The sequence below is a fragment of the Dromaius novaehollandiae genome, chromosome 1 (genome assembly GCF_036370855.1).
Source record: "Dromaius novaehollandiae isolate bDroNov1 chromosome 1, bDroNov1.hap1, whole genome shotgun sequence".
NCBI classification, from domain to species: Eukaryota; Metazoa; Chordata; class Aves; order Casuariiformes; family Dromaiidae; genus Dromaius; species Dromaius novaehollandiae.
In genome coordinates, this window is record NC_088098.1 from 134,751,899 (window position 1) to 134,763,966 (window position 12,068).

The 12,068-nt window shown below is 35.4% G+C and overlaps 1 protein-coding gene across 7 annotated transcripts in view; it reads left to right on the plus strand.

The window, feature by feature from the left end:
- Nucleotides 1–12,068, plus strand: part of ADGRG2 (adhesion G protein-coupled receptor G2) — a 68,143-nt gene that overhangs the window by 39,470 nt on the left and 16,605 nt on the right. For all 7 annotated transcript variants that reach the window (XM_064499272.1, XM_064499281.1, XM_064499289.1 and 4 more), the window contains 10 exons: nt 1,475–1,531; nt 2,588–2,658; nt 4,391–4,464; nt 5,634–5,673; nt 5,805–5,839; nt 7,103–7,185; nt 7,842–7,902; nt 8,428–9,146; nt 9,974–10,172; nt 10,501–10,657. In XM_064499272.1, coding sequence (XP_064355342.1) covers nt 1,475–1,531; nt 2,588–2,658; nt 4,391–4,464; nt 5,634–5,673; nt 5,805–5,839; nt 7,103–7,185; nt 7,842–7,902; nt 8,428–9,146; nt 9,974–10,172; nt 10,501–10,657 — 1,496 coding nt within the window. The remainder of the gene's footprint in view (nt 1–1,474; nt 1,532–2,587; nt 2,659–4,390; nt 4,465–5,633; nt 5,674–5,804; nt 5,840–7,102; nt 7,186–7,841; nt 7,903–8,427; nt 9,147–9,973; nt 10,173–10,500; nt 10,658–12,068) is intronic.

Consider the following 12,068-nt stretch of genomic DNA (forward strand, 5'->3'; position numbering starts at 1 on the left):
AATGTTGTTGTTCTTCATCTAGCTAATAATTTCAAAAATTCAGTTATTGAAGAACCTTTTTTTTTCTTAAAATAATAGCACTGATACAATTTCATTACTACTTCACTGACAGCTACCAACATGAAAGGGAAAGCAAGTTCATTTGAATCGAAATTGCTCTCCAAAAAAAAATATTTTTTTCTAATATTTGGAATATTGCCAGCAGCTCAAAATCCTTGCCATTGATGATGATGAAACAAATGAAGTTTATCAAGCCAAAACAGGCAAATGTTTGTACCACAGAAAAAGTAAAAAAAGAAAAACTTTCCATCTCATTTGGTATTAGCTAAGAATCACAGCTGAGAGGACAGGACTTGTTTTGCTGTTAATTGGAGGACGATCTAAATTATCGTACCAAAATATGTGCTTATTTTGCACTGTTTTGCTGGTCCTCATTATAACTGAGGAATTTGCTTAAGTGTTGTAAGGAAATGTATGCTGCCACATCTGTTTTTATGAGAAAGTGCAGGAGTTTTGTCTCAGATGCAAATATCTTCCGTGTCCTTTACTTTGGTTTTATACAGCTGAGCTGGCTGTTTACAATACCCTAAATTTGAGATCAGTATTTTTCTTTGCAGTATAGGTAGGGTTAAAAATACGGCAGTAGCGAAAGGTTTGTTTTAACTAAAGCATGGTATGCTAGATGAGAGAATCCGTTTCCTATCACCATGGTTTCAATTCTACAAGGCAGAATAGTTTTTAGTTTTCATACTGTCATTAACCATAATAGGATCCTCAGAAACAGATGATATATTACATGAGGATTGAATATCGTGATATTTAAAGAGCCTGTTTGTGATACGCTGATTTCTGTGTTATCTTGATTATGTATGAAGAGTTCATTGACTTGATTATTTTAACAATGTCAACTTCTTTTTGATAATCTAGACAAAGATCCCTTTTCATCAGGTCTTTCTTGTGCCTGGACAGTTGTAATGAGAGTTCTGGAGCTGACTATCTTACTTTTATTCATTCAAGTTAGTTGCTGATACAGACTTTGAAAAAGTGTGTGCCACACAATGCACAGTTATTGGAAAGGTGATGTGCACACCTGCAAGAGTACAGTCCTGTCTATAAATTAACAACTTAAGTATGTTAAATATTGTCTTAGATACAACTGTATTATAATGTGTTTAATTGCTACTTTGCTTTCCACCAAACTGTGGGATTATTTTTAAATGCAGAGACTACTTGCATGTAGGTCTTCTGTGGAAACTGTTACAGAAAATTAAGCAAAAACTGTGTGTAGCAGCCTGCATATTAGTTCTTAGATAATGTCATGGTAAGTGCCCTAGAGAAGTGAAGCCTAGATAGTACATGAAATATTTCTAAAGGGTAACTTTAAGTTTAAAAGCCTGAAGTGATTATAAATGCATATGTTTGTCAGGACTGACTTTAAATTCGCTATTTTTACTCACTGTATTTTTCTTTCCAGAAACTATGCCAAGAGAAACCATTTTATGCAATACATCGACTGTCTGTAATTTTTCAGGTTAGCATTTTTCTTTTATCTTTCTTTTTGTAAAAATTATGTCCAACTATTTTCTCTTCTGAGTAATGTGGCAAATTGCATTTGCTATATAAATTCTAGCTCCATAGTAAGTTTTCTTGCTACTTCAGAGAGATTGTATATAACTTCTTAAAAATTAAATTAAACATGTTTTATATTAGAAGTAATGTTCAGTCAATTCTGTTCTTGATCAATATTTCTTATCAGAGGATACACAGTTACAGATAAGAATTACTGACCTGAGAAAAAAGAAGCTAATATGCTATTAGTCTCTGCCATATTAAGCCTGATCCTGTATCAGGAAGTTGAAATAGTGTTTGGAAGCATTATTGTAGAAACCTGCATGTTTTTTAAAAGCATAATGTGACAGGACAGAAAAACAAAGGGAAATGGAAAGGGCAGTGATGTTCCCTATATGTGTCTTGGCAAAAATGTAGATAAAGATTTTGTTGATTTATGTTGCTGACTTTCAAAATACTTGGATAAAGGGCTCCTGTGAGAAGTACTTCAGAAAATGAGGTCATTTCTGCCAGGTAGCTGTATACTGATAATCTATAGATTAGAAAGAGACAGAATAGATGTTTGCTTCCCAATATAAAGTTCCCCTAATGGTTCACATGGTAAACTGTGCCAGGTGTTTTGGGTGACATGATATATGCATTTCTGCATGGGTCCTTCTCTAAAGCTCACACTGAATGTGTGGCTGCAAGGAGAGAAATGTCATAGAAGTTCCTTTATGTCCACCAAAGTGTCCTATTAGCTCTAAAGGGCTGTTGAATGATACTGCGAATTATGGTATCCTGAAAGTGCTTTAATCCGCAAGGGGACTGAATAATATTCAGAGTATCACTTGTGAATAGTGAAGAGATGGAAGAATGATTACACAATAGTGAATGATCAGAAAAGTTAATTTCAGTGTTCTTATTTCCCTTCTCTTGTAACACAAGAGAATAAAATCTTGAATTCTTAAATAATTTCACATCATGTGATTAAGCACAAGTTTTGTTTTTCTTTAACTTTTTTGACTTCTGGTTTTAGTGTTCTATGTGGGCAAGGCAAAACTTCAGGCGAGTGAAGAAAGCAGTAACACGTCACTAAATGTAGAAATAGTAAGTGTTCTCCCTTTTAAAACTTTGTTGTAAGGAAGGCTGAAATAAATTTCTTTGTCTACACTTAAAATACTGATATTCTAATTTGACTTTTGTTATGGTTTATTTTACCTCAAATATAGGTTGCAATACAAGTTAATATTTACAGTGCATGGATCTTATCTCTCTGTCTTAAACAACTGTTTTGTGGCTAAATTTTAAAGGTTCAGTTAAGTAGACTTCCTACACTAATTGTCTATATTTTCTATATAACCACTGAAAACAGGGAAGAAGCCCTGGAAATTCACCTACAGTTTGATCACAAGTTAGGTTGGACTGCATTCTGGGAATGATTCATGTTGAGACTCTCATAAATACGGCATTGTTCTAAGCAGTGGTGGCCCTAATACTTTCTAGCTAGTGGTTAATCAGTTGTCAGTTTTGTAGTAGGTGTATGTAGTATGAATGTATTTGTATTCCTATAACACAAAAGAGGTTTAACAGAAGAACACCATGCAAAGCAAGGACAGTATAGGTTATTCAGTATCTAGATAATACAGGATGAGAATATTTAGTTGTTACAGGTTGGAAAACTGAAAACTTGACATTAACTTGTAAAGGACCTTTTGCCTTTCTCTTACACATGCTTTTCAGCATTCAGTCTGGGATTTCATATACCATCTCTGCAAGCCTGAGGATAGCCAAAAAGGTACAAGGTCCCTAACAAGTTAATGTCCATTTTTTCAGTTTTCTAGTGTAGGATCCCCACTGACAGCTACTGCACAGGTGCACATTGAGCTCTGTTACATTTTTAAGCATCGGTAAAAAGAAAATGCTGGGGAAACTTTACATGTTGTAACAAGTTTGTCCATATATCTATTGTTTGTGACTCCACTGCATGCCACAATTAAGACAGAAGAACAAAGAAAGATTTTAGCTTACATTCAGAAACTTTAGGTGGGGTTGGGCCTCACTATCCCCAGGATAAGAGCTGCCTCCACATTTGTGTTTCCATGGTGATAATGTCAACTGGGATGACCCTACTGTGTTAACATTATGCCCATAGCTATTACAAAAGGAGGTTTCCTGTTTCTTGAAACTGTTTTACTTTTTAGCACAGTATTTCGCCAGTAAAGTCAATAGCATTTATGTCAGATGTTTTCAGGAAGATGCTTGCTGCGTGCATCAAGTGTAAAAATACCAGTTACTGGTGGCAACCAGAAGATCATGAGAATGCTGGCCTAAGAGGGATCTTTAGGCGAACCTTAATACGCTTTACTGTCCTGAGGCTATATCACATATATTTAGATCACTCCTATTGTGGTTTTCACCTCAGTTGTTGATATCTAACTCCTGAGATTCCGCATTGTATGTTCCCTGTGACTATTATGGAATTTGTCCCCATGATGCACACTCATTACAGTTGGGAAGTTTGTTCAGTATCTGATTTAAAGTCTCTTTGTTGCAAACTAACCTACTTTCTTTTTTTCCTAACATGAGATATGGTAACGTTGCTATTCTCTTGATGATAATAGATCAGAAACTGTTACTTGGTGTGCCCCAAGTGAAACAATTCCTTCGATAAGCTGTGACAATAACATCATGGTAAATATTTTCTGAAGTGTATTCATGAGAAAGTGTGCTTCTTACCTTTGGAACTTCAGACTTGTAGACTGTGTGATATGAACGTAAGGTTCTTTTGATGCTAAGAATTACTGTTTTGATTTATCAGTGGATTCTTTGTTTCTAACAGATTAATAACATAACCATCAGCAATCACGTTGCAAAATTAATTCCAATTGTGGCACCTACCCTGCAAGAAGTGAAGTGAGTAATTTTGAATAAGGATTGAAACCTTTGAGATATTTGAAAAAGATTAAGTAAGGCCTTCTATGTGGTTAGACTCTTCACTTTGCATTATTCTTGTACTTCGTAAATTAAAATTTTCAGGAATTGTGAAATTGTTTTCTTTAAGATGAAGTTCATATTGGTTAGAGTAGTCTCATTTTTGTTTTACGTGTCAGTGAATTTTGTTTTAAAAAGACAGTGTGCTTGTTGATTTCATTTAGGTCCTTCAGTTTCCCTGAGGCTCAAACAAAGTTGCAGTGGTTTGTCTCCATATCAGAAAGACTTTAGTAAGGTAGCATTTAAGCTATGTATATGCCGATGGTCTGAAAAAAAGAAATCTGAGGACATGAGCTGTGAACTGTTGAAAATGCCAGTCTGGCTGCTGCTTATCATGAGTGAATGGTTGTCATAATTTCAGGGGTTCGGTCAGTCTTCTAAGAAACTAATATGAAAACTTGTATAGCTATGGTTTTTTTATACGTACTCATGGAGTCCTATCTATATTTTTTATTTTAGTGTAGCATCTCCTTTCATGGTCTTTCTAAGATGTGCCCTTTCCTCTTTCCAGACTTACCAAAGCTTTTGTCTATGGGGGGCTGTCCCCAGTTGTGGTTGTACTTAACCTTTCTCTTCCTAGTATTCTTAATACTCGTACTACCCTTTGGAGAGGTTTAAGTGACTGTATATTAACTGCTATTCTCAAAACTCCCCTGAAAAACAAAAAAACCCTGTAATTAGCCAATAGATTCTGTTTGTAGAAGAATTTCCTGTTCATTCTCTTTCTGTAGCTTCAATTGTGAGGTTAGAATTCTGTTCCAAATGCTTGCTTACTAAAAGACAATATTGAGATTTATCTTTTGCTCTTCTAAATAAGTCTTAAAGAAGTGGGTTGATGTTGAAATATATTTATATGGGATGACAGAGGTTAAACTTACTTTGTGAAGTGACTAATACAGATGAAAAGATGTTTTTTACTATTTAATCCTTTAAAAGTAGTTTTACAATATTAAAACTGGCATGATTTTAAAAAATCATTGTTAACTATTTACTGATCAATTGGAAAAATGTTTGCTTCTTGGTAATTGCCTACTCTTTTCTTTTTAAACATAAGTAGAAATCCTCCATAATGGTAACCTTTTATTTTAAAGAATTTCAGAGTTCAACAAAACCTTGCAAGAAGTAAGTGAGGTAAGATTACTAATTGTTGTTACTATTTGGAAAACTTTTTTCAACTTACGTCTGATAATGTCATTATCTAAGTATCAGTCCTGTTTTCTCCTGACAGAATAATTTTATTCTATTTTCACTTGTCATTACAGTCCTCTGTTATGGAATGCAGAGCAGAAAACCAGAGGTTTGTTGTTAATTTTTAAAATGTTCATATAATAAAAAGCTCATGTATTGTATTGTGATTATTTCAAGCATGAATGGCTATGTAGCAGGAAAAAACTCAAGCTATCTAGGAAGTTAAGTTTGAGAAACAGGCTTGAGAAATATATGCAGGCTGACAAAGAAGGAAATTCTGATCCCCTTAGTCCCCTAGGATTAGTGATTCTTTTCTTTTTATTATGAAACTATATTGCTTTTCATTAATCTTCTGGTGCAACACAGGCTTGCCTGCTAGATTTCTTTTGCATCTTCATATTAACTGACTCGCAGAGCAACTTGGCCAATAACCTGAAAGGCTGCCTTGAGATTTGGGACCACCGAACTTCCAGAGCTTGTGAATCCAAGACAATTTTTATTGGCGAATTGCTTCAAATATCTTGGGTTGCTGTTCTTCAGCTTTGAAAACCAGCCATCCTCAGGATAGGGGAAGCCTGAGGAGGTAACTGGTTCAGACTCTGGAAGCCATCGGTTACCAGAATGGCAAGGCTGCTGTACAGCAGGTGATCCTGGAAGCCTTGACAGCTGTTGTCTGAAATGTAGATAACACCTGTCAGTTTAATTGCTACTCACCACTACATTGGTGGTCCTTTAAACTGATCAGCTTGGAAATACTATCTTCTAAATCAAAACCTGGAACTTCATTTTCCCAGATATTTGAATTTTGGAGTTTATTTTCCTGGTTTAAGATGAAAAAAAGGCCAAAACCCTCAAATAGTAATGGACAGAAATTCAGTTCACACCACCATGTCATATGCTGGCAGGGGTTAGGGTACTCTTCATTCTTGTTAGCTGGAAAGAAGTTTCGCTTCCTCTTGTTTGTGTTGCCTTTTATACACCTGTGTGTTTGAGTTTGCTGAATGTAAAGAATTCTGACTACATTTGCTAGTTTCGGGAGGATTTCTTATCATATAACCATAATTATAAAAAGTGTTGTTACTTGCCTACATGAGTATATGGCTAATGTTAATTAGGAAAGATCCCATTTAAGAATCAGCAGTGTCTGTGGAGAGAAGAGAAAATAAGATGCCACAAACTAATGTATTCTCTAATGTATACTCTTCTGCTTTGTAGCCTGCCGTAGTGTTTTGTGCATTAAAAGCAATCCCAGAATTGAAAAAGGCTAGGAAAAATTTATGTTCACTGATTTAGTATTTGACATTGGTTCCATGCATTGTAAATACAAGGCAGATATGTTTCTTGAATCTAAAGCTTTTTCTTCTCATTATAGTATACATTGCGATTTCATAATAAAGCTGGCTAAGAAAGAGAATATAAGCAGTTTAACAGACAAAACAAAAATAAGTCAAATTGGTAAGTTATGCTTTAGATACAGTCTTATTACACTTACTATTCAGATTAAATTTCATAGTTCTACAGGTGACCTCCAAGTAGCTAAAAGAAAAGACTTTATTTTTAAATAAAAACTAATTTTGATAACCTCATATATGAAGTGAAAATGCAGCATTTTAGATTTGGGGGGGAGAAGGGGAGATAGGAATGTGTATTAAAAACCTTTGGTATAAAATTGCTGACTACATTAATAAAGCAGATTTTAAAAGGATTAGCTGTAATATTGTTTGCTAACATATGCATTACTGAAATGGTGACCCGAATTGACAAGTTTAAAAATTGCCAAGTTTTCACAGTGATATTGATATAGTAGGGAATGGTGGCTTGTACTATTTGTTTCTGTTGCAAATAATGTAGAATTGCATTCCAGTTTGTTTACTATAAGAATAAATCTGTGCTTGTCAGGCATTGAGCAAAAATGCAGTGGTATTGCAGTATTTATTTTCACTGGTCAAATTCTGTTTTGCAAATGGCTTTTCAGACAAAACTCAAAAGCAATTATGCAAAATGCACTGTTGTTTTAAAACTGTCAAACGTGCTTTCTGAATACTATACTTAGTAGTATTAGCAATTTTTTATGCTTCAGGACAAACTAGATTAATGCTTTGTTGTCTCAGATCAGTGCTGCTGTTCATCACTGAAGTATTGTTCCTTGACTGCTGAAGAATTACGGAAGTAGTGAGTACAAATAGAAAAAGCTTGACTTGCCTATTTCCTGAATTTTGTAATGCATTAATAGTGAATTTCCATGTTGGAGCATAGAGTCCTAGGAAGGACTCTCCACAAGAGCAACCTCGTGGACATTTTCCTGTATAGTTGTCTGTCTGTCTGTCTGTCTCTCTCTCTCTCTCTCTTTTTTTCTTTAATCGTGATGCAGTTAACTTTTGTATTCAGAATCAGGTCACGCACAGAGTAGACAACAAAGGCAATAGTATTATTTATGGACTTGCTAGTTAACAACTATAGCAAAACAGAATGTCTGCGCTCTCAAAATGTGATAAAATTAATATTTGTTAATAGAGCATGAGAGATCTGATATGATGGATTTTAAAATGTACATTACCAGCAGCAGTATGTCCATACCATTCCTATATATTTCTATATTATAACTTAAATATAAATATATAAATATTTACAATATAATTATTTAAAATATAAATACAACTAAATTTAATATGCTTTTCTGTGCTTTATTTTTTACAGTACTATACAAGTGCCATCTCATTCTATATGGGCTCCTTTCTCTCTTACTCCTTTTCCCCCTAAAAGGGCTGCTTTTCCTTCTCTCACATCTAATACTTTTCTTTACCCCACTTCACTTTCTACCAAACAGGACCCCCTAATTAAACCACCGACTGCACCATTCACAGAAATTTCTACTTCTGGATCTCTCTCCACATCTCCCACTACAAGTCCTCTCTCTGAACCTTTTACCACATCTACCACTGAAACTTCTCTGCCTTCCACCAGTGTTACCACTACACTTTCCTCTTCTGAGTCTTTTGCTCAGACTTCCTTGCTAACTTTTCCGTACACGCCTGCATCAAAATCTGGCACTAATGTTGCTCTCTCAATTCAGTCTGATTCTATATATCCTAGAAAGCTGATCAGAAACATTTCTCCTGCTGTAGGTTTCACTAAACCTACAACAGTTTCCTCTTCTGAGCTTCCCCCCACACCTCCAATAGCAATTCCCCTCTCTGAGACTACCACCAGCTCTATCACACAAATTCTTCCTGCTACAGATTCTATCAAACCTATCTCCATTAATAAAAGTGTTACCACCGCACCTATTCTTCCTTTTACTCCTTTCACAACATCTTTGATCCCTGCTGTTAGTCCTGTCAAACATTCTGTCTCAGCTTCTTCTCATCCTCGTTTTACTGATGATGGCCATGGTAGCCTGCCTAATGGAAGCACAGGTAAATATGACAAGTGAAAGGATTTTTTTTCTTATTTGAATGGCATATACTGAATTTGCCTTTAAATGTATTGAACAAGAGGATCTTGCTGTATGTGAACTAAGACCTTACCTTCCAGTTATTGTGAAGACATAACTCTCAGAAGATGTATACGCTTTGAAACACATTCTGATGCTTTTTGATCATTATGAATGATACCCCACTCTACTTGTTGTTTGTGATATGCAGGTAGTGTGCTAAGTTCCCAGCAGGTACATTTGGCAGAAAAATTAGCGGTCACAGAAGCAGGTAGATAATTTTTTACTAAACTAGTATTTAAAATATTACACATCAGTGTTAGAGCTTCCTTGAAATACATAATTGCTTAGGAATATTCTTAGCAGCTATATATTTCCTGTGAAGATTGTATGCATCTCCACTGGCTGCTTGTCAAGTTGCTGGTCTTGATTTTGTTCTACTTCCAGGCATTCAGTAGCTAAAAATGCAAGGTAATAGATTATTTAGCATCACTGAGGGTCTAATATGAAGACTGTTATAATCAGTAAAAAGTGGAATGAATGTAGGCCATTTGAAACCTTGGTTTATGTTTCTGTAAGGTTTAAAGTATTGCTCTATGCAAAGTAGCTGATAGGGAGAAGAAGGAGTCCTGCTTAATGTAACACGTAGAGAGACCTTACACTTGCAGTAGGGTTTTTTGATCAAGAGAACTGTTGTTATATAGTTATATAGTTATATGTTGTTATATAGCCTAATTTTTCTAATTCTTAAGGATTACTTCCTTTGTTGAACACTATCCAAATAAATGCACAAATTTTCTTTTGTCACAGAAAAGATACTATCAGCTACTGCATATACAACTTCCATGTATACCACCGTTAATATCACCACAGCTGAGCAAATCGTGTCCAAAATAGAAAAGGATTTAGCAGCTGGGAAAGTAGAGCCAAAAGATGTAGAAAGGATGGTTAGTGAAGTTAGCAAAATCTTGACTGCTTCTCAACCATTACCACCCCGAATTTCTAACAGGTAGGCCATTCTGGTAATGGATTAAAGGTGTGTTGTATTTACTGTCTTGGTAAAGTGACAGTTGCTGAAGGTAATTTTTCATAATCGTGATCCAAAAAAGTCTCTTGTTCTTTAATGTAGTTATACGGAAAGGGAGGGAGTACTATTCTGATGTTACTGGTTCTACTATAATATAACTCCATGGAAAACTGTAGTTTTTCATGTCAAAGCTGCAGAAAGTGAGCAGAGTCAGCTAGACTTTGCACTGTGCTTGGCTTGCTGCTCCACAACCTGCCTAAGAATTTGGGTGTATGCTCTTGGTAATACTAACTGTCTCTTTTGTTTTCAGAATAATAAAACTTGTGGATTGTATTGGCTTAAAATTGAACTTTTCAACAAAGTCTGCTGATTTTGCCTCCCCTTCCTTGGCTCTGGCAGTTGTCAAAACCAACAGCATCCGCTTCAGCCAAATGTCTTTTGCTGTCCAGGACTCATCTGATCTCCAGGTAAAGCAATTGTAATTCTAAGTACTTACAAATTTAAATACTTATATTTTATATATTTTAATTTATGGTAATGGGAGTTTGCTCTGTGTTTATGTCCCAGTTTCAAGATCTTTTATTTGTGTTATTTTAAGAGAAAAAATACTTTGCTTTCAAAGCCTTCTGGAGTTTTTCCTTTCATTTTCCATTGTGGCATCAATAAACAACAGACTTAGAAGCTGGCGTTTGACTAGTAAGCTGTTAGAGAGGCTACAGCCAGAACACCAGAATGGACAGAGGGCTTGGCTGAATAATTCTCACTCAAAAACCTTGAATCATGAGTCATTTAATCATCCACCCTGACAGTGCTGAAATTTTTCAAGGAGCACTGCCAGATGGCTTCATGTGTTAGAAGGTGATTAATTGCAGAGGGTGCCAGGAAAGAGCTATTATGTTGCTTGGATAATGATATGCCTATATTTGTCACTCAGGGCTAGTTGCTCTCTCCATGCAAAAGGGGCTGAGAGAGGTTTGGATCTAGTTTGTATCACTCAAAACCTTCTTCCTGCCTGGTTGAGGAAATTATAATTTGCACAGTACCAGCCTTGGAGGCTTTGGCTGGGAGAAATGGAAAGCTCTGGACAAATACTGGCACATACTGTCCTCTCACAGAAAGAAGTAGTTTAATCTAGCGTGAGCCATAAGTAGTACTGGGATCATTCTATGATATTAAAAATGATGTGAAAAGATAACAACATTTGAGTTCTTTTTTGTGTTCCAATTACTATGTGATGCATGAGTCTGAGGTGACTCTAGGAGGTGATAGTGCTGGAAAAGAGGTATTTGCTAAGTAGTGATCTACTGGAAGTCTCATGGAACGCTAAAGAAATACAGAGAACTTTCAGCAAGTTGGTATATGGTCTAACCCAAAGCAACAAGAATGCCTTTTTGAAATTAATTGAATATTTTTTTGGTAGCTACCTAAACAAAAGAGATCAGGAAGTTGAATGATCCTCTCACTTAGAAGTGAATCTATCCAGAGAAGAGTTAAACTATACCTTTAGGATGCTGTGCACAGCTCACTGTATTATACCATTCTTTGAATATACAGATAATTTCTCTCTTCAGTTCTGCTAATGTTTCCTATCTTTCATAAACTCGGAGATAATGGTATTTGTATGTAAGATGACTAATGTGCTACCCAGGCTTTTACAAGAAAAAGTTAAGAGATTTTGTACTAAACAAAGCTCCTTGAGTTCTTTAAGTACAGCACAAAAGACTGGTTGATAGTTCAGATCTGTTTTATAAAAAAGCAGCAGGTTTTTATATATTTATTTCTTTATATATATATAAAAGCCGCAGCAGCATCTTATCCAGTATATTTTTGTCATTTTTGCCAGATGATCTTAAAGTCGGGGCTTATTGTCTTAGGTTC